This window comes from Rhinopithecus roxellana, chromosome 14 (genome assembly GCF_007565055.1).
Source record: "Rhinopithecus roxellana isolate Shanxi Qingling chromosome 14, ASM756505v1, whole genome shotgun sequence".
NCBI lineage: Eukaryota > Metazoa > Chordata > Mammalia > Primates > Cercopithecidae > Rhinopithecus > Rhinopithecus roxellana.
In genome coordinates this window covers 30,859,719-30,880,554 of record NC_044562.1, presented here as the reverse complement: position 1 = coordinate 30,880,554, position 20,836 = coordinate 30,859,719, and the positions used below count along the sequence as shown (strand labels likewise).

The 20,836-nt window shown below is 44.2% G+C and overlaps 1 protein-coding gene across 4 annotated transcripts in view; it reads left to right on the top strand.

The window, feature by feature from the left end:
• Window positions 1-20,836, top strand: part of TTLL4 (tubulin tyrosine ligase like 4) — a 45,406-nt gene that overhangs the window by 9,426 nt on the left and 15,144 nt on the right. For 2 of the 4 annotated variants that reach the window (XM_030916666.1, XM_030916664.1), the window contains exons 2-3: window positions 7,764-7,840; window positions 18,438-20,022. In XM_030916666.1, coding sequence (XP_030772526.1) covers window positions 18,536-20,022 — 1,487 coding nt within the window. In that variant the 5' untranslated portion in view covers window positions 7,764-7,840; window positions 18,438-18,535. The remainder of the gene's footprint in view (window positions 1-7,763; window positions 7,841-18,437; window positions 20,023-20,836) is intronic. The other 2 variants (XM_030916665.1, XM_010360252.2) reach the window with 2 other exon arrangements.

Genomic DNA, 20,836 nt, shown 5'->3' with positions numbered 1-20,836 from the left:
TGGAGTCTTGTGGACCCAAGCTAAGAAATTTCACTTGACAGTCATCTGGAATGCTTGTTAAAACTGCAGATTCATGGCCCTGCTCTACACCAACTGAATCCTCTTGAAGATGAGTCTCAGGACTTTGCATCCCAGGTTATTCTGATGCGGGTGGGCCACCACAGTGTTTAGTAAGTACTCATGGACCATTTTTGAAAAGGGAATGACCTCATCAAGCAATATAGCAAAGTTAATCTGGAGGTTGCCTTCAGGGTGGAATTAGGAAGGGCACACCTTGGAGACACATGCTTCAGTCAATACTGTTGCAGTAAGTCCAGATCTAGGGGCATGGTAGAAATAATAAAAGGAGGAAGAATGCTAAGTAGACAGAGTGTCGTAAATTTCATGACTGGTTTCCCTTGGGGGAAATAAAGTAAAGGAAGAAGTCAGAAATATCTTAGTTTTCCTCTCAGGTGATTTGGAGAAAGAAGGGTCCACTCAAGGAAATGGGACGATTAGGAGTGGAGAGCTAGTTTGACACGCTAGATTGAAGTGGTTGGACATGCATTGGGAAAGGTGGAACAGGCAGTTGGTGATGCAGACGTGAAACTTGAGAGGACAAGTCTGCAAAATGACTCTTCTGCAGATAATAGTTGACATTGTGAGAGCAGATTGATTTGATGTGGGGGAGGATGAAAGAACTGTGGAGGATTTTGGATTGGCCTCAGGAGGAGGAAAGACACTATTGAAGGGGTTGGGTACAGCTGTGGCAGAGTGCATGCACTGAGTAAAAAATAGCAACAAGGAGATGGTGGTAAGAGGGGAGCTCCTTTTTCATGTGAAGAGGTCCAACTTGTAGCTTTGCTGATGTGATATTGTGATATAATAAGAAATACTCCAGCCTGGTCAGCATGATGAAACCCCCTCTCTACAGAAACACAAAAATTATCCGGGCATGATGGCGGGTGCCTGTAATTCCAGCTATTTGGGAGGCTGAGGTGGGAGAATTGCATGAACCCGGGAGGCAGAGGTTGCAGTGAGCTGAGATCGTACCATTGCACTCCAGCCTGGGCGACAGAGTGACACTCCATCTCAAAAAAAAAAAAAAAAAAAGAGGCCGGGTGCGGTGACTCAAGCCTGTAATCCCAGCACTTTGGGAGGCCGAGACGGGTGGATCACGAGGTCAGGAGATCGAGACCATCCTGGCTAACACAGTGAAACCCCGTCTCTACTAAAAAATACAAAAAATCTAGCTGGGCGAGGTGGCGGGCGCCTGTAGTCCCAGCTACTCGGGAGGCTGAGGCAGGAGAATGGCGTAAACCCAGGAGGCGGAGCTTGCAGTGAGGTGAGATCTGGCCACTGCACTCCAGCCTGGGTGATAGAGCTGAGACTCTGTCTCAAAAAAAAAAAAAAAACATAATTGGTGTGTGCCCCTGGTTCCTGGCTCCTAAAACCTTCAGAACTTCTAAGTTATAAATGTCTTTTTATATGCTAATGAGATGATTGATAGCTGGGGACTCCTGAATAGGCTCAAGATGGGAGGCTGGTTGCCAAGGGAACCAACCATGTGATTAGAGGGTTGGAACTTTCAGTTCCATCCCCCAACTTCTGGGAAGGGGAGTGGAGCCAAAGACTGAGCTGACCACCGATGGCTAGTGATTTATTCAGTCATGCCTATTAATGGAACCTGCATAAAAACCCAAAAGAACAGGGTTTGGATTGTTGAGCACATGAATGTACCTGGCACTCCTGGTAAGAGCACGGAAGCTCCAAGCCCTTTCCCACATCCCTTGCCCTGTGCATCGTGTATCTCTTCCATGTGGCTGTTCATCTGTATCCTCTGTAATAGGTAAATGTAAGTGAAGTGTTTCCCTGAGTTCTGTGAGTTGTTCTAACAAATTGATCAAACTCAAAGGAGAGGGTTTTCAGTTTACCCCAATTAATTAATTAATTAAGAGATGGAATTCTGCCATGTGGCCCAGGCTAATTTTGAACTACTGGGCTCAAGCGATTCACCCACCTTTGCCTCCCAAGGTGCTGGGATTACAGGTGTGCATCACCGCGCCTGGCCAGGGAACACCAATTTATAGCAAATCAATCAGAAGCACAGGTCACAACCTGTGCCTTGCAGTTGTCATCTGAAATGGAAGCAGCCTTGTGGTACTGAGCCCTTAACCTGTGTGATCTGATGCTATCTTTAGGTAGAGAATGTCAGAATTGAATTAAAGGGTATCCAGCTCGTTGCCTCTGGAGCATTCCTTGGTGTGTGTGTCTCACACACATTTTGATGACCAGAGGTGAAATATTCTGTGCTGTGTTAAGAGTGACTATGTAAGAGAGTGAAAAACTTTTTTTCCCCCCTTAGCTGGTCATAGCTGTTGTAGATGCATTTGTTTATTCAGCAAATATTTAATGAGCCCTGATTACCATTCTAGGACTGGATACATAAACTCTGAACAAAGTCCCTGTGCTCAAAGAGCTTTCATTCTGGAAGATAGATAGCAAAGAAATGCATAAAGAATTGAAGTTTTTATTTTGTTTTAAAATAACCAGGGCCAGTGGCTCATGCCTGTAATCTCAGTACTTTGAGAGGCTGAGGCAGGAGGATCACTTGAGGCCAGGAATTTGAGACCAACTGGGGCAACATGGTGAGACTCTGTCTCTATTAAAAAAAAAAAAAAAAAATTAAAAACTCAGAAGTTAACATTAGCGCCTGGTGTAGGGGTTCATGTCTGCAATCCCAGCACTTTGGGAAGCTGAAGTGGAAGGATCACTTGAGCCCAGGAGTTTGAGACTAGCCCTGGCAAGATAGCAAGACCTCGTCTCTACAAAAAATAAAAAAGTTAGCTGGGTGTGGTGGCACACACCAGTAGTTCCCGCTACTTGGGAGGGTGAGATAGGACCATGAGTCCAGGAGGTCAAACCTTGGTGACCAAGTGACCTGGTCTCAAAGAAACAAAAAGAAATTAAAATTATAGGAAAAGGTATACACAGATAAGTTTCTCATCTGTCTCTTTCCAATCTCATTGGTAGTTTTTAAAAAAATTACCAGCTTCTTTGTTCATCTATTGTTGTTGTTTTTTTTGAGCCAAGTGTAAGGAAATATTAACATATAGTAATTTTAGATAGTGGAGGAATGAAATGGAGGGAATAAAACAAGGTAATGAAATAAGAAATGATTGGGGTAGGACATATTAGATAGGGTTGACAAGGAAGGCCTTTTTAGCTGAATACTGAGTGAAGAAACTAAGCGAGCCATTCAGAGATCTGAATGTTTCAGAGGGAACCACAAAGGCCCACGGGTGGGAACGTTCCTCATGAGGGGAAGAATGGCTGTGGATAAGGTCAGAGTCAGGAATCGGATCACATAGTCCTTGGAGCCATCAGATGGTCTTAAGCTGTGTTTTAAAAAGAGTACTGTGTTTTGAAAAGAGTAGCCACTGTCTGGAAAATAGATGATATAGAAGCCAGGAAATCAGCAGTTGAGAGATGATGGTAGCTTGACTAAGGTAATGACAGTGGAAATGGGGAAGAATAGCCAGATTCAAAGACATATATTTGAAGCTGGAAGGACTTGTTGATGGATTAAGTGGAATTGAAGATCTGCTAAGGTCAGGGTGAAAGCATCATTATGACAGGCATGTCGGGAGTTTCTGTGTTGTGTGGATGCCTGTCCAGGAACTGAGCCCCTTGATCCCCTTGTGCCTGAATATTTTTTATTGAAGTCTTCTTTGTGCAATTACAGCTTATTTCTTCGCCCTGACTCTGAAAGATTAATTGGACAAGAGGGGAATATGAGTGATCTGTTCTTCTCTCACTTTCCCCTAGCATGACTTTGTTAGAGTATGACATTCTCACCTTATTTTCAAGGAGATGAACAGATAACATGTTCTTTTCTTTTGAATAACAGTGGTTATAGAAACCCTTGAGCTTGCCACCCCTTGTTTCCTTGACTCTAGCCCTAAAATCCTTGTCTTAGCCTCTAGGTTCCTGTTTCTCAGCTGGGTGCTGACAGCAACTGTTTTCTCCATTGAGGACACAACAAAGACTTGTGTTTTATTGGGATGTGAGGTTTTACACAGAATCACATTTAAATAGCATTTTTCCTCTAAGTATTGGAGAACTCCTACCAGCTTGTGTGTTGATGGGTCCCAGAGAAAGTGCTTCCATTAAACTTTATCTGCCAGGCTTAAGTAGTATGCCTTCCCTTGAACTCACCTTGAGCCAGAGTTTACAAATTCACTGGCTGTTAGAGAGGTTGATTAATGGGTACAAAAACACATTCAAGATGATGCATTTTTGTTTGGAAATTGCACAAGTGATAATATATCCTTAAGTGCATCATATCATGAAGCACATAATATCATTAGTAATAGTACAAATTGACATGGGCCTCATGATATGATGCCACTAAGGATATATCGTCACTTCAGACAAAACCAAATTGAGTTTCATTCTTTAGAATAACTGGTCTGTATTCTTCAGAAGTGTCAAGCTCATTAAAGAAAAATAAAGGCTGAGGAACTATTACAGATTAAAGGACACTAAAAAGATACGACAGGTGAATACAGCTTGTGATCCTGGGCCAGATAAAGGACATTGATGGGACAATTGGCAATATTTGGATAAGGTCTGTGTAGTAGATAATAATAATATAGTTTATAGTATTATCAATGTCAATTTTTTGAGTATAAGAGAATATCCTGGTTTTAGCAAACATTTAGGAAGTTTTTAGGAAGTATTCAGATGTAAAGGGGTATCATGTCTGCAGCTTACTCTCAAACATTTCGAAAACCGGTTCACACCGAGATGTGAGAGAGAATATGAATGAATAATGAAACAAGTGTGGTAAAGTATTGACATTTGATGAATCTGGGTAAAGGGTAAACAGGAGCTCTTTGTACTATTTTTGTAACTTTTTGCAAGTCTGAGATAATTGCAAAATTAAAAAAAACATTTTTAAAACCTCAGTACTACTTAAAGGGAAGTTTGGTTTTCCTCAGACCAGAAAGCAGGTAGCACACCAATCAACTTCAACTTTTCTTTGAAATTATACTGGTAGAATTGGAATTTAACAGTGAACAACTCAAGCAAATGGACTTACTTCTTGCTCCATTACCTGAAACAGGCCTACCCTTCCCCCTACTCTTCCTGGCCTCTGATAACCACCAATCCGTTCTCTATATTCTGAAATCCATTTTTTTAAGCTCCCACATATGAGTGAGAACATGCCATATTTGTCTTTCTGTGCTTGGCTTATTTTACTTAACATAATGACCTCCAGTACCATCCATGTTGCTGCAAATGATGGGATTTCATTCCTTTTTTATGGCTCCATTATATTCTATTGTGTATATATATCACGTTTCCTTTATTCATAGTCCATTTACATTCAGTGTTGTTATTGATAAGTAAGGACTTACTACTGCCATTTGGCTGCTTGTTTTGTGGTTGCTTTGTAATTCCTCTTTCTTACTGTTTTTGTAGTTTTTTCTGGTAGTATGGTTTAATTAATTGCTTTTTATTTTTAGTGGATTTATTAGAGGTTTTTGCGCTGTGGTTATTGTGAGACTTACAAAAAACAGCTTATAGTTATTTTTATTTTATTTTATTTTTTATTGAGACGGGGTTTCGCCCTGTCATCCAGGCTGGAGTGTAGTGGCATGATCACAGCTCACTGCAGTCTTGACTTCTTGGGCTCAGGCGATCCTTCTACCTCAACTTCCCAAGTAGCCCACCCTCTCAAGTCATTTTGAGAGATGATAACTTTTTTTTTTTTTTTGAGACAGAATCTTGCTCTGTCCCCTAGCGTGGAATGCAATGGTGTATTCACGGCTCACCACAGCCTTGATCTCCTGGGCTCAAGCGCCTCTCCTACCTTAGCCTCCCAAGTAGCTGGGACTACCAGCATGTGCCATCATGCCTAGCTGATTTTTTGTGGTTTTATTTTTTGTAGAGATAGGGTCTCACTATGTTGCCCAGGTTGGTCTCAAACTCCAAAAGAATAGAAATGAACAAATTGAGAACCATAAAAACTTTCTACACTTTAACTCTGTCCCCCATACATTTTAGCTTTTTGTGTCTCAATTTACATATTTTTATATTGCTTTTTTTTTTTTTTTTTTTTTTTGAGACAAAGTCTCATGCTGTCGTCCAGGCTGGAGTGCAGTGGCGTGGTCTCGGCTCACTGCAACCTCCACCTCCTGGGTTCAATCAATTCTCCTGCCTCAGCCTCCCAGGTAGCTGGGATTACAGGCACACGCCACCACACCTGGCTAATTTTTGTATTTTTAGGAGAGACAGGGTTTCACCATGTTGGCCGGGCTGGTCTTGAACTCCTGGCATCAAGTGACCTGCCTGCCTCAGCCACCCAAAGTGCTGGGATTACAGATGTGAGCCACCGTGCCCAACCTTATTTGCCTATTTCTTAAGAAGTTGCCGTAGCTGTTATTGTTTTTGACAATTTTGTCTTTTGGGCTTCATACTAGAGTTATGATTAGATTGCATATCATAATTAGAGTATTAGACTATTCTGGGTTTGTCCATTTATCTAATTTTACTAGTGGATTTTATACCTTCAAATGTTTTCTTTTTGCGTGTTAGTTTTTTTCCCCCCCTTCAAATTGAAAAACTCTCTTTAGCATTACTTCTAAGACGGGTCTGGTGGTAGTGAATTCTTTCAGCTTTTGTTTATCTGGGAAAGACTTTATCTCTTGTATTTGAAGAGTAGTTTTGCTGGATACAGTATTCTTGGAGGGCAGTTTTTTTTCAGCACTTTGAAATGTTTCACTCCCTCACTTGGATAATTTCTGAGGAGAATTTTGTTGCCAGATGAATTGGAGCTCCCTTATATGTATTTGCTTCTTTTCTCTTGCTTCTTTTAAAATCTTCTATTTGCCCTTGAACCTTGAGAGGTTTAATTATTATATGCCTAGGTTGGATATATGTATCTCTTTCAAATTTTGGAAAAATTTCTGTTTTTTTGTTTTTTTTTTTCCCGAGACAGAGTCTCACTCTGTCACCCAGGCTGGAGTGTAGTGGCATGATCTCAGCTCACTGCAACTTCCGCCTCCTGGGTTCAAGTGATTCTCATGCCTCAGCCTCATGAGTAGCTGGGATTACAGGCGTGTGCCACCACATCCAGCTAATTTTTTCTGGTTTTAGTAGAAATGTAGTTTCACCGTCTTGGCCAGGCTGGTCTCGAACTCCTGGCCTCAAGTGATCCACCTACCTCAGCCTCCCAAAAATGCTGGGATTACAGGTGTGAGCCACCACGCCTGGCCCCTTTTGTGAAATTTCTTGCAGACCAGTAACTAGTTTCTTTCTTTCTTTTTTTCTTTTTTTTTTTGGAGATGGAGTCTCACTCTGTTGCCCAGGCTGGAGTGTAGTGGTGCAATCTCAGCTCACTACAACCTTTGCCTCCTGGGTTCAAGTGATTCTCCTGCCTCAGCCGCCTGTAGCTGGGATTACAGGTGTGCACCATGCCCGGCTAATTTTTGTATTTTTAATAAAGATGGAGTTTCAGCGTGTTGGTCAGGCAGGTCTCGAGCTCCAGACCTCAAATGATCCACCCACCTCGGCCTCCCAAAGTGCTGGAATTACAGGTGTGAGCCACCGTGCCCAGCCTGCTAATTTCTTTTAGTAAAGCCACCCCTGTGTCTTGTTTAGCTCCCTCTTGAATACCAATAATTGTTAGATTTGGTCTTTTGAGGTAGTTTTCTGTGTCTTATAGGTTGTCTTTGTTTTTCATTCTGTTTTCTTTTTTCTTCTCTGTGTATTTTCAGATAGACTGTCTTCAAGCTCACTAATACTGTCCTCTGCTTGATCCATTGTGCTGTTAAGAGTCTAGTAAATTTTTCAGGTAAGCAAATTTATTTCTCAGTTCTAAGATTTGTTTTAAACGTCATTATTATTAACAATCTCTTTGTTAAACTTATCTGATAAATTTCTGAATTGCTTTTATGCGTTATCTTGGAGATCACCAAGTTTCCTTAAAACTGCTATTTTGTTTGGGAGGCCGAGGTGGGTGGATCACAAGGTCAGGAGATCAAGACCATGCTGGCTAACATGGTGAAACCCTGTCTCTGCTAAAAATACAAAAAATTAGCCGGGCATGGTGGCGGGCACCTGTAGTTGCAGCTACTCAGGAGGCTGAGGCAGGAGAATGGTGTGAACCTGGGAGGTGGAGCTTGCAGTCAGCCGAGTTCACACCACTGCACTGCAGCCTGGGCGACAGAGCGAGACTCTGTCTCAAAAACAACAACAACAACAACAAAAACCTGCTATTTTGAGTTCCTGGTTAGAGAGCTCATGTATCACTGTTTCATTAGAGTCAGTCACTGTTTTCTGGCTTTGTCCATTTCTTGCTTTGTCATAGTTCTCTGTTTGCTGTTATTTCTTGTGGATATATGTATATATCTCTACGCTGAAGGATTATTTATTCCAGTCTTCTCTGTCTGGCTTGTTTCGGTTGTTATTGGATATGTTTGTTTAGAGATTTTTTGTAACTTAACCTGTTGACTATCTTTTTTTGTTAAATCACTAGGTCATTACCTCTTTTTCAACACTAGATGGCATCTTGGCCCCAGGTTTGTCTTGGCTTTACAGCAGTGGTCCCCAACCTTTTTGGCACCAGAGACCAGTTTTGTGGAAGACAGTTTTTCCACTGACTGGGGTGGGTGGGTGGGGAGGTGGCTTTGGGATGATTCCAGCACATTAAATTTTTTGTACACTTTATTTCTGTTAATACATTGTAATATATAATGAAATAATAATACAACTCACCATAATGTAGACTCAGTGGGAGCCCTGGGGCTTGTTTTCCTGCAACTAGGGGGTCCCATCTGGGGATGATGGGAGACAGTGACAGATCATCAGGCATTAGATTCTCATAAGCAGCATGCAACCTAGATCCTTTACATGGGCAGTTTATAATAGGGTGAGCACTCCTATGAGAATCTAATGCTGCCGCTAAGCCTACAAGAGGTGGATCTCAGGCAGTAATACTTGTCTACATGGTAATGCTGCTTGCCCAATGTTCAGCTCCTGCTATGTGGCCTGGTTTCCTAACAGGCCGTGGACCAGTAGCAGTCCGTGGCCCAGGAGTTGGGGACCCCTGCTTTGGAGCACTGTCCTTCCCAATTGGAGGAGGTCCCAAAAGGAATATCCTGGCAATGTGGGAAGGCCGGCTAGGGGTTTGTGCCCAGGTGACCTGTAGAGAGTAGTGTTGCTGCACAGCCTATAGAGAGTAGTGTTGCTGCACAGCCACTCTGATTTGGTGTCTCCTTTGGCTGAGTTACAGAGCAGAGTCCAGGGCTGAGTATGATAGTCCTACCTTCTTGCTTTGTTTCTGGCTGTCTTCAGGGATATTTCTCTCTCTTCAGGCACTCTTGATGCTTTCTGTGGGTTGAGGCATGGACAGGGAAGCTGGTGGTCTGTGTTTTTTTGGCGGCGGGGGATGTAGTTTTATTCTTGTTGCCCAGGCTAGAATGCAATGGCATGATCTCAGCTCACTGTAGCCTCCTCCTCCCAGGTTCAAGCCATGCTCCTGCCTCAGCCTCCCGAGTAGCTGGGATTGTGGGTGCCCGCCACCACGCCCGGCTAATGTTTTGTATTTTTAGTAGAGATGGGGTTTTGCCATGTTGGCCAGGCTGGTCTCAAACTCCTGGCCTCAAGTGATCTGCCCGCTTCAGCCTTCCAAAGTGCTGGGATTACAGGCGTGAACCAGTGCACCCAACCTGGTTGTCTATCTCAATCTCACTTTTTCCAGTTTAGAAATTGTGAGTTGGGGGCAGGTTTTCTATGTCCTTGGTACCAGGAAGATTGAGGGAGGGGATGCTGCAGATGTGGAAGTTCAGTTTTCTTACCACCTTGTCAGAATTTTTTCCCTTCTCTGTGGTCCCAGGAACTGTCTCCTCTTCATATTTGAGTTCTGGGATTTTGCTGGTGATAATCTTGGTGCTGTGTATTTGTGTTTGGTTTTCTGTGAGGGAAAGTGAAGCCAGCTTGCTTCTATGCTGCCATTTTGGAACCAGAAGTTCCTATTCTTAGATACTTTACTCTTTTTGATGCTGTTGTGAAAGGAATTGTGTATTTCATTTTTACATGTTGTTTGTTTGTTGCTAGTATGTAGAACTAAAACTGATGTTCGTATATTGATGGTGTATTATGTGACCTTACTAAACTTGGTTATTAGTTGTAGTAGGATTTTTTATTTGGTAAATGTTTTAGGATTTTCTCTCTCTCTCTTTTTTTAAGACAGGGTCTTATTCTATCACCCAGGCTGAAGTGCAGTGGTGCAATCATGGCTCATTGCAGCCTCGACCTCCCAGGCTCAAGTGATCCTCCCCCTTCAGCCTCCTAAGTAGCTGGGGCTATAGGCTTATGCTAATTTTTAAAATTTTTTGTAGAGATAATGTCTCCCTGTATTGTTCAGGCTGTTCTCAAACTCATGGTCTTAAGTGATCCTTCTATTTCATCTTCCCAGGGATTACGGGTGTGAGCCAGTGTGCCCAGCCAGGATTTTCTATGTACAAGATCATATGTCCTACAAATAATGACAGTTTTACTTCTTCCTTTCCAATCTGTATATCTTTGATTTCTTTTTCTTGCTATGTCACACTGCTTAGAAGTTCTAGTATAGGGTCTAATAGAAATGGAGGCCGGGCACAGTGGCTCATGCCTGTAATTCCAGCACTTAGGGAGGCCGAGGCGGGCAGATCACGAGGTCAGAAGTTCGGGACCAGCCTGGCCAATATGGTGAAACCCCGTCTCTACTAAAAATACAAAAAAAAAAAAAAAGAAAGAAAGAAAGAAAAAAAAATTAGCTGGGTGTGATGGCACATGCGTGTAGTCCCAGCTACTCGGGAGGCTGAAGCAGAAGAACCACTTGAACCCGGGAGGCGGAGGTTGCAGTGAGCTGAGATTGTGCCACTGCACTCCAGCCTGGACAACAGAGCGAGACACGATGTCAAAGTAAATAAATAAATAAAATAAAAAAGAAATGGAGAGAGTAGACATCCTTGTCTTATTTTATTCCTAATCCTAGAGGAAAAGCATCTCATAATTCACTATTAAGTATGATGTTAGCTGTATCTATGGTCTTTTGACATGTCTCTATCAAATTTTGACCACTTCCTTACTTTTTGGCAGCACAAAATATTCCAGGCCCGTCTCCTGCTCTCCCTGCCCCAACCCTGTAATCAGCCATTTTTCAAGGAGCTCTGGCTGCTTTTATTAACAGATAACATTTAAAATAGTTTCTGCTGGGTGTGGTGGCTCATGCCTATAATCCCAGAGCTTTGGGAGGCTAAGGCAGGAGGATCATTTGAGGACAGGAGTTTGAGACCAGCCTGGGCAACATAGTGGAACTCTATTGCTATAAAAATAAAATAAAGTAAAAAATAGCTAGGCATGGTGATGTGCACCTGTAGTCCTAGCTGCTCAGGAGACTGAAGTGGGCAGATTGTTAGAGCCCAGGAGTCCTAGGCTGCAGTGAGTTATGACTATACCGCTGTACTCCAGCCTTGGTGACAGAGGGAGACCTTGTCCAAAAAAAAAAAGGAATCAGCTGGGCATGTTGGCTCACACCTGTAATCCCTGTAATCCCAGCACTTTGGGAGGCTAAGGTGGGTGGATCACTTGAGGTCAGGAGTTCAAGACCAGCCTAGTCAACATAGTGAAACCCCGTCTCTACTAAAAATACAAAAATTAGCCAGGCGTGGTGGCGGGTGTCTGTAATCCCAGCTACTTGGAAGGCTGAGGCAGGAGAATCGCTTGAACCTAGGAGGTGGAGGTTGCAGTGAGCCGAGATTGCACCACTACACTCCAGCCTGGGCAACAGAGTGAGACTGTTTAAAAAAAAAAAAAAAAATTTTCACAAAAGCTCCCAAATAACAAGACAGTTATCTTTTACAAAAGAACATTACCTGTCCTAGCTGAAGTTTTGTAGTGGAATAATTGTTGCCTATTCCTTGTATTTTTCCACCTTCATCACAGCTTATGAAGGGGCAGAGGGGAGATAGATTATTTGGAGCCAGTGAGAATGAGAGTTGTAACTACCATGCTGCAAATGTTTACTGGGAGCCCCTGTGCTTTTTATGTGCTTTATGTGAATTTTTAACTTTACCTCCCACAACTACTCAATGGGGGTATGATACTTCCTCTCTCTTGCCTTTCCCCGAACATTCCAGCTGTGCTGTTTCAGAGTTGCATGTGATTCACTACTGATCCGTGCTCTGATTGTCATGAGTCACCACGAGGTGGTAGCTGCTCATGTAGCCTGACTGTGAGGAGGACCTAGATTGAGGAACTTAGCTACAGAAATAGGCTTGTTTTCTTCTAAAGTTGAACTCTGCTGGCTATAGCTTAGTGTTTATAAGCTGTTTGCCCCTTAAGCCCTCCTGCTCCCTAGGGATCCTGTGTAGGAACAAGAAACACATTAGATCATTGCTCCATAAAATGTTAGATTATTCAAAATATTATTTTTCAGGTGAGGTCAATTTATTGGCCCCTAAAGTAAGTTCCTTGCAAGCTGCTGATTGGAGGGTCAGGTGATGGTAGATCCTTTGGACTTAGTAACAGAGAGTAAGGATGAATGCCTTGAGCTATCTTTAAGTAGTATAAATATGTAGTTAATCCTTTGTAATTTACGTAGTCAGCAATTACTCTTTATAAGTTTAGCTTTGTTTAAGTTGGGAGTTTTTGAAATGGGCTTCCATTAGTAGCCAGTACATAGGTTTCTACATATATAAATACCTTTTCTCCTGTTATCTTTCTTTTGATGTTTCTTCCTAAAATACTTCCTGGGAGATGAGCAGTCTGCTTTTTGGACCCTAGAGGCGCACATATACACAAAGTGTGCATTATCACAGAACACTTAGAAATATAAGAGACACTGGCAGAAAGGTCTCCCAGATGTCATCTTAGGAGCCCAGAGTATATCACAGGGAAGGGGTTTGATGACTTTGCTGAAAATTGCCCTCTAAGTATGTGCTGTCGGTAGGGTCTGGGTGCCAGACATTATTTGCCTCTCTGGACTTTGACTTTATGGCAGAATTCACTATGTTAGCTTTTGAAACAAGGTTCTCACTTCCTTCACTTCTTTCCTTTTTTTTTTTTTTTTTTTTGAGACGGAGTCTCACTTCTATCGTGCAGGCTGGAGTGCAGTGGCCGGATCTCAGCTCACTACAAGCTCCGTCTCCCGGGTTTACGCCATTCTTCTGCCTCAGCCTCCCAAGTAGCTGGGACTGCAGGCGCCCGCCACCTCGCCCAGCTAGTTTTTTTTTTTGGTATTTTTTAGTAGAAACGGGGTTACACTGTGTTAGCCAGGATGGTCTCGATCTCCTGACCTCGTGATCCACCCCTCTTGGCCTCCCAAAGTGCTGGGATTACAGGCTTGAGCCACCGCGCCCAGCCAACTTCCTTCACTTCTTAGACTTTGGGCCTTCAGAAGCTTTTTAAAGTTTGTCACTTACATTCCTTTAAAGCAGTGGGCAGGATACTGGAAAAGATGACCTGTGGCAGTGATTGGGGGTCTGGGACCCAGGCTGCCTGAATCGTTTAGTTAGGCCTCTGCTTCCCAACCATTTGAAGTTTTGATCTCATTAGGAATCTCTACAAAGAGAAGGAAGGAAGTTGTTTTTAGCAACTATCATTTCCTTGTCTTAAAGTGACACTACTTCTGAACCTCAAACACTGAAACTAGGTTGGAGCATTGGTATTTGATACTGTTGCGAGTGATACTGTTTACTTGGCATTCTTGAAGTTACTCTCTGCAGATGCAACAAATTTGTCTTTGCTTGGCAATTCCTAACACAGCCATCTTATCCAACCTTGGGTATCTCTTAACTAGCTTTGGAACTATTTCCCAGAAAGAGAGTTACAGAAACGTCCTCTCACCTGCTTGTTGGCCCTTGAGTCCAGACATACTTCTTTAGGAAGACAGGTGGCCCTTCTCCAAGTTGCTATACTACACATCATGAGGACTGTATTAGTTCATTCTCGTACTGCTATAAATAAATACCTGAGACTGGGTGATTTATAAAGAAAAGAGGTTTAATTGGCTCATGGTTCTGCAGGCTGTATGGGTAGCATGGCTGCAGAGGCCTCAGGAAACATTTAGTCATGGTGGAAGGGGAAGCAGGCATGTCTTCACATGGCCAGAGCAGGAGAGAGAGAAAGTGGGGCAGTGCTATACACTTGTAAACAACCAGATCTCACGAGAACTCACCATCATGAGAACAGCAAGGGCGAAATCCGCCTCCATGATCCCATCACCTCCTCCAACATTGGGGATTACAAATCAACATGAGATTTGGTGGGACACAAATGCAAACCATATAGGGACTATGAGAGGAGACAAGAAGTGGGAAATGACTATTGCAGAGATATGAGATCTGGAATACCTTAGAGAGAAGAGAATTCACTCTACTCTAGTACCTGCCCAGGTGTGTTGTTTTACACATTATCTGGGAGCAGGCCACCTGCAGCTTCTGAGGAGGGTAGGCGTGTATCCTTGGCCTCCCTCTTCCTCTTTTGGATTAAAAGCCAAGCCAGCTAGGTGTTGGGCTACTTGTGTTCATGTGTTTGGCACTGAGGGTTCATGTGGTGGGATGTAGCAAGGCAAACATTGAGCAGTGTGTGCAAAAGGAAGTGTCGTGCAGTGAGTGCTTGTGGCTACAAGGGAGAGGGGGACTGATTGGCTGTGGTGTTGATGAAAAGTCAGTGATGTGCTTTTAGAGATTTTCCACAAAGGGCCTTGGTATAAATATGGAGGAGTGTTTCCAGCCTGGCTTTTGTCTCGTACCTAAAGATTAGAGATAATGGAGGGGATAGAGTCTAAGTATGTGTTTCATTCCATTTAATAGGCATTGTAGACTCAGACAGATTTGAGTTTTAATCTAGGCATTGCTACTTATTGGTTATTTAATTATAGAAAAGTTGCTTAACTTTTCTGAGTCTTGGATTCATCGTCAGTAAAGTGAATGTAAGGGTTTTTTTAGAATTAAATGAAATAATATGAATAAAATGCCTAGCATGGTACCAGACATTCATTAGGTGCCCAAACTAGTGTTCAAGTTTGTCTCCCCTTCATTTACTGTGCTTTTCCAGTTTGATTACTCAACAGAATATTGAGCACTTCCTGTGTATCAGTTACTGTATTGGGGACATCAGCTGGAGGAGAATGTGCTCCTTGCTTCTAGTCTGATGAGTTAGTTCATTATTGAAGCTAATGTTCTGTGAGCAGTGATGGTGGCATGCACAGAGGTGAGGCATCCTGTTCAAACTCAGGAGTCAGAGAAGACTGCCTAGGTCATGTTGCAGCTGCCTGAAAGAGGACTAAGTGAGGGTTTGTGAATATGTTTTTTTTTTTTTTGGAGACGGAGTCTCGCTCTGGCGCCCAGGCTGGAGTGCAGTGGCCGGATCTCAGCTCACTGCAAGCTCCGCCTCCCAGGTTTACGCCATTCTCCTGCCTCAGCCTCCCGAGTAGCTGGGACTACAGGCGCCCGCCACCTCGCCCGGCTAGTTTTTTGTAATTTTTAGTAGAGACGGGGTTTCACCATGTTAGCCAGGATGGTCTCGATCTCCTGACTTCGTGATCCGCCCATCTCGGCATCCCAAAGTGCTGGGATTACAGGCTTGAGCCACTGTGCCCAGCCGGGTTTGTGAATATGTTGAGTGTACGTAATACACATGCATGTGTGCGTGTAATCTTGTGAAGTGATTGGCAGGATTTGACTTCTCCCTTTGTCTCTATGCTTCTCTACCATAAGCGCACTCTGTAATTGTTCCAAGCACGGTATTTCCATAGTTTGCACTTGTGTAGTGGTCCATTTTCTGTCACCTCATTTTGAGGTAACTGGCTTCAAAATCCAGTTTTAGCATTGTGCTGTTCTTAGCCCACTATCATTTTGAATATTGGCAGTGCTGCGTTGTGATTTTTTGTACTCTCCTTGAGAAAGAGTCCATGTAGGTCAGCCTTTGCAGGTAAAGAGGGTGACATCCCATGGCTTCTGCAGTCTGTCTGTTGGTACTATTCATTCATAGCTGTAGACAGGAGTCTTAGATCTTCCTTGGCCATTACTCTGTTAATCAAAATACAAGGTAGTCTCTCAAGTTTTGCATTTTAAATATTACTTAAGTGAAAAAACCATCTCTGCTAGGGCTGGGTTCAGTGGCACAGGCTTGTAATCCCAGTTTATTGGGAGGCTGAGATGGGAGGATCGCTTGAGGCCAGGAGTCGAGACCAGCCTGGGCAGCATAGTGAGATACTGCCACTCCCTATCTTAACAATAACAAAAAAAATCAACTGTGTGTGGTGGTGCATGCTTGTGGTCCCAGCTATTTGGGAGGCTGAAAGGGGAAGATCATTTGAGTCCAGGAGTCAGAGGCTGCAGTGAGCCATGTTTGTGCCACTGCATTCCAGTCTGGGTGACAGAGCAAGACCCTGTCTCAAAACAAAACAAAACCGCTCTGCTATTTCCTTCCCTCTAGCTACTCTGAAAACACTTGATGAGGATGTCAGGATTCCTTTCAGAATTACCCCAGACAAATGACTACTACTTTTTTTTTGAGACAGAGTCTCACTCTGTCGCCCTGGCTGGAGTGCAATGGTGCGATCTCAGCTCACTGCAACCTCCACCTCCTGAGTTCAAGCAATTTTCCTGCCTCAGCCTCCCAAGTAGCTGGGATTACAGGCACCCGCCTCCATGCCTGGCTAATTTTTATATTTTTAGTAGAGACAGGGTTTCACCATGCTGGCCAGGCTGGTCTTGAACTCCTGACCTTGTGATCCACCCGCCTTGGCCTCCCAAAGTGTTGGGATTACAGGCGTGAGCCACTGCGCCCGACCTTTTTTTTTTTTTTTTTTTTTTTGTGAGACAGTCTCTCTCTCTGTCACCCAGGCTGGAGAGCAGTGGTGCTATCTTGGCTTGCTGTAACTTCCACCTTCCATGCTCAAGGTTTTTCATGCCTCAGCTTCCCAGGTAGCTGGGACCACAGGCATGTACCACACCTGGCTGATTTTTGTATCTTTTGTGGAGATGGGGTTTTGCCATGTTGCCCAGTCTGGTCTCAAACTCCTGAGCTCAAGTGATCTGCCCGCCTCAGCCTCCCAAAGTGCTGGCATTACAGGCGTGAGCCACTGTGCCTGGCCATGAATGACTTTTTACAGTTTTCGTTATTTCCCCCCATATGCTGCCATGAAAGCAGGCCTACCTTTCCATACAGTTGTGAAAATTGGAGAATATTTTGTGAATTTGATTTAGAAAGTAAGTGACCATGCTGAACAGACAGTTTGAGACCCAGAAGGCTGGCTTAGAGGTTTTGTATTAAAGGAAACACTGATTGAGAAGATGCAAGAAACAGGCTCTTCCTCCCTGAGATAAGCCCAAACTTAAGCCTGGACTTTGGAGTGAAGAAAGCTCTGTCCTCTTCTTACTGCCTGAACTCTCCTGTCCCAGTATGGCTGCTGGAAATAAAGTCACTTTAAGTAAAAATTATGCTGGTGTTTAGTTCAATTTTCTTTCTTCTTTTTCCCACCAACACACAGGATGGAATTTAAGTCTGTATAGTTAGCAAGAGATGAAATTGCTGTCTCAGCTCCAGAATAAACTCCGGGGTCAGCAAGGGAATTCTGTTCTCCTATCTGAACTTGTCCTACTTAACCATGAAAAGCAGACTAAATCAGAGGCAGCTGAGTTAATTTAGGGAGCAGTAGATGTAAAACGAGTTTTCAGATCACCTTTTTTTTTCTAAGATGGGGTCTCACTCTGTTGCCCATGCTGGAGTACATGGCACCATCTCGGCTTGCTGCAACCTCCACCTGCCAGGCTCAAGCGATCCTCCCATGTCAGCCTCTCTAGTAGCTGGGACTTCAGGTGCATACCACCATGCCTAGCTAATTTTTTGTTGTGGTGGGGTTTTGCCATATTGGGCAGGCTGGTCTTGAACTCCTGGGCTCAAGCTGAGATTACAGGTGTGAGCTGTCTCACCTGGACTCGAATAATCTTTCATCTTTCAGAATTGATTGATGAGAAGGAAGATACTCTTCTCTCTCACTTCACATTTGCTTTATTCCTAGCCACACTGGTTTTGGGTGAGAGAAGGTAGCCCCTCATGGAAAGTTGTGGGCAGTGAGGCAGAAAGATGTATTTTTTGTTGGAGAGAGAGAAAAACTTTCTGAGTGACAGAGTGCAGACTCATGAACGACCTCACAGTGGTGGTGGCACCTCAGTGTCTTAGTCCTTAATGAAGCCAACTTTGATCATATGAGGGCAATAGGAAGACCACTGGAAATGCCCTGGAAATCTAGTGTTCTCCCAGGGCTCCAAATGACGACCAAGACTGGTTGCCCAAAAATGCTGAAGTGGGACTGTACTGCTTACCTGAGGACCACTGTAGCATGGTATCTGTCCTCCTGGCGCTGTAACATTTCCTATCATTTCTCTCCCCTTCAGACTGACGGACTTCAAGGATGCAGCTGCTACTACCGGAGGTGTGTGGCACCTTACCTGAGCCAGGCCATGAGACCGTGTGGCCATGATGTGGGCCCCTCATGGCCTCAGCAGGAGCAGAGCACTACAGTATTGGCCTCCGCCAGAAAAACAGCTTCAAGCAGAGTGGTCCCTCAGGCACAGTGTCTGCCACGCCACCTGAGAAACCCTCGGAGGGCAAAGTCTGGCCTCAGGCCCATCAGCAAGTGAAGCCAATCTGGAAGCTGGAAAAGAAGCAAGTGGAGACACTGTCAGCAGGGTTGGGCCCAGCCCTCTTGGGCATCCCACCCCAGCCAGCATATTTCTTTTGCCCTAGCACTTTATGTAGCTCTGGGACCACGGCTGTCATTGCAGGCCACAGCAGTTCCTGTTACCTACACACTCTCCCGGACTTGTTCAACAACACCCTCCTATACCGCCGCTCCAGCTATAGGCACAAACCCTACCAGCAACTGGAGTCTTTCTGCTTGCGTTCGAGCCCATCAGAAAAAAGCCCTTTTCCTCTCCCTCAAAAGAGCCTCCCTGTCAGTCTCACTGCCGACAAGGCCATTTCTTCCATGGTCTTCCCCATGGCCCAGCCCATGGCCTCCTCATCCACAGAACCATACCTCTGCTTGGCAGCAGCTGGGGAAAACCCTTCAGGGAAAAGCCTGGCGTCTGCCATCTCAGGGAAGATCCCATCTCCACTCTCTTCCTCCTATAAGCCCATGCTGAATAATAATTCCTTCATGCGGCCAAATAGCACTCAAGTGCCTTTATTGCAGACCACAGAGGGCCTGAAGCCAGTATCACCACCCAAGATCCAGCCTGTCTCCTGGCATCATTCAGGGGGTACTGGAGACTGTGCACCACAGCCTGTTGACCATAAGGTGCCCAAAAGCATTGGCAGTGTCCTAGCTGATGCCAGTGCCCATATCGCCTTGTCTACCCCTAACTCCCATGACACATCCGCCACCAGTGTTGCCTCTTCCTGGTATAACCGGAATAACTTAGCCATGAGGGCAGAGCCACTTTCCTGTGCTCTGGATGACAACTCTGATTCCCAGGCCCCAACTAAGGAGATTCGGTTCACTGAGGCCGTAAGGAAATTGACTGCAAGAGGCTTTGAGAAGATGCCGAGGCAAGGCTGCCAGTTTGAACAATCTAGTTTCCTGAACCCCAGCTTCCAGTGGAATGTCCTCAACAGGAGCAGGCGGTGGAAACCTCCTGCGGTAAATCAGCGGTTTCCTCAGGAGGATGCTGGATTGGTTGGTCGGGTCCTCCCTGGTGCCTCAGATACCTTGGGGTTGGACAATACAGTCTTCTGTACCAAACGTATCAGCATTCACCTCCTTGCCTCACATGCCAGTGGGCTCAATCACAGCCCTGCCTGTGAATCTGTAATTGACCCCCCACCATTTGGAGAAGGCAAAGCTCCAGGTCCCCCTTCTCCTCAAACTCTTGGCATAGCCAACGTGGCCACCCGCCTCTCTTCCATCCAGCTGGGCCAGTCTGAGAAGGAAAGACCCGAGGAGGCCAGGGAGCTGGACTCATCTGATAGGGATATTAGGTACGTTGGATAATGTTTTTGGTTCATTTAGAACAGTAGAATGTATATACCATAATTTGGGTTGGCATTGACCCTGTACCTCTGAAGGTTGGTTTTATTTTTTAGCTGCCCTAGAATTTTTGGTTTTCACTTCAGGGCAAGGGTTGGGAAACTATAGCTTGCAGACCAAATCTTGCTTGTTGCCTGCTTTTGTAAATAAAGTTTTATTGGGATGCAGCCTTGTCCATTCATTTGCAGTTGTCTGTGGCTGCTTTCTTGTTACAATGATAGAGCTGAGTAGTTGTGATAAACTGACTGGCCTGCAAACAAAAATATTTACTCTCTGGTCCTTTAGAGAAAGAGTTCGTCAACCCCTATTTTAAGTAAAAACCAGGAGAGAAATAAGAATTGTGAACACCAAGTGTTGAAGCCTGTGACTTTCCTACTTTTTCCAAACCAAATCAGGTTCTCAGACATTCTTGGCATGACAGCCATTTATGGTTAGGGCACACACATAGTTGGCTACTTCTCTTGTGTTTTGTTATTTTCCTGGAAACTTGGTCCACTAAGGCCTTCTTCTGAGTTCCCAGAGAGTGGCCTAGGGACATTTCAAGTCAATTACCAGATATCCATTGATGGTTTTTTAGATGTAGAATGTTGTACTTATATGCTATGAGGGACACCAAAAAAATGGAAAACATAGTGCCTCTTTGCAGAATGGGAGATGTAAGGTTGAGGAGCTATACCTAGACCTAAGCTTTGAAGACAAGAGAAATGAGTTGTGAGGTCCAGGCAAGACGTAGCAGATTGGTAATGGAGAAGGGGCAAATACTGG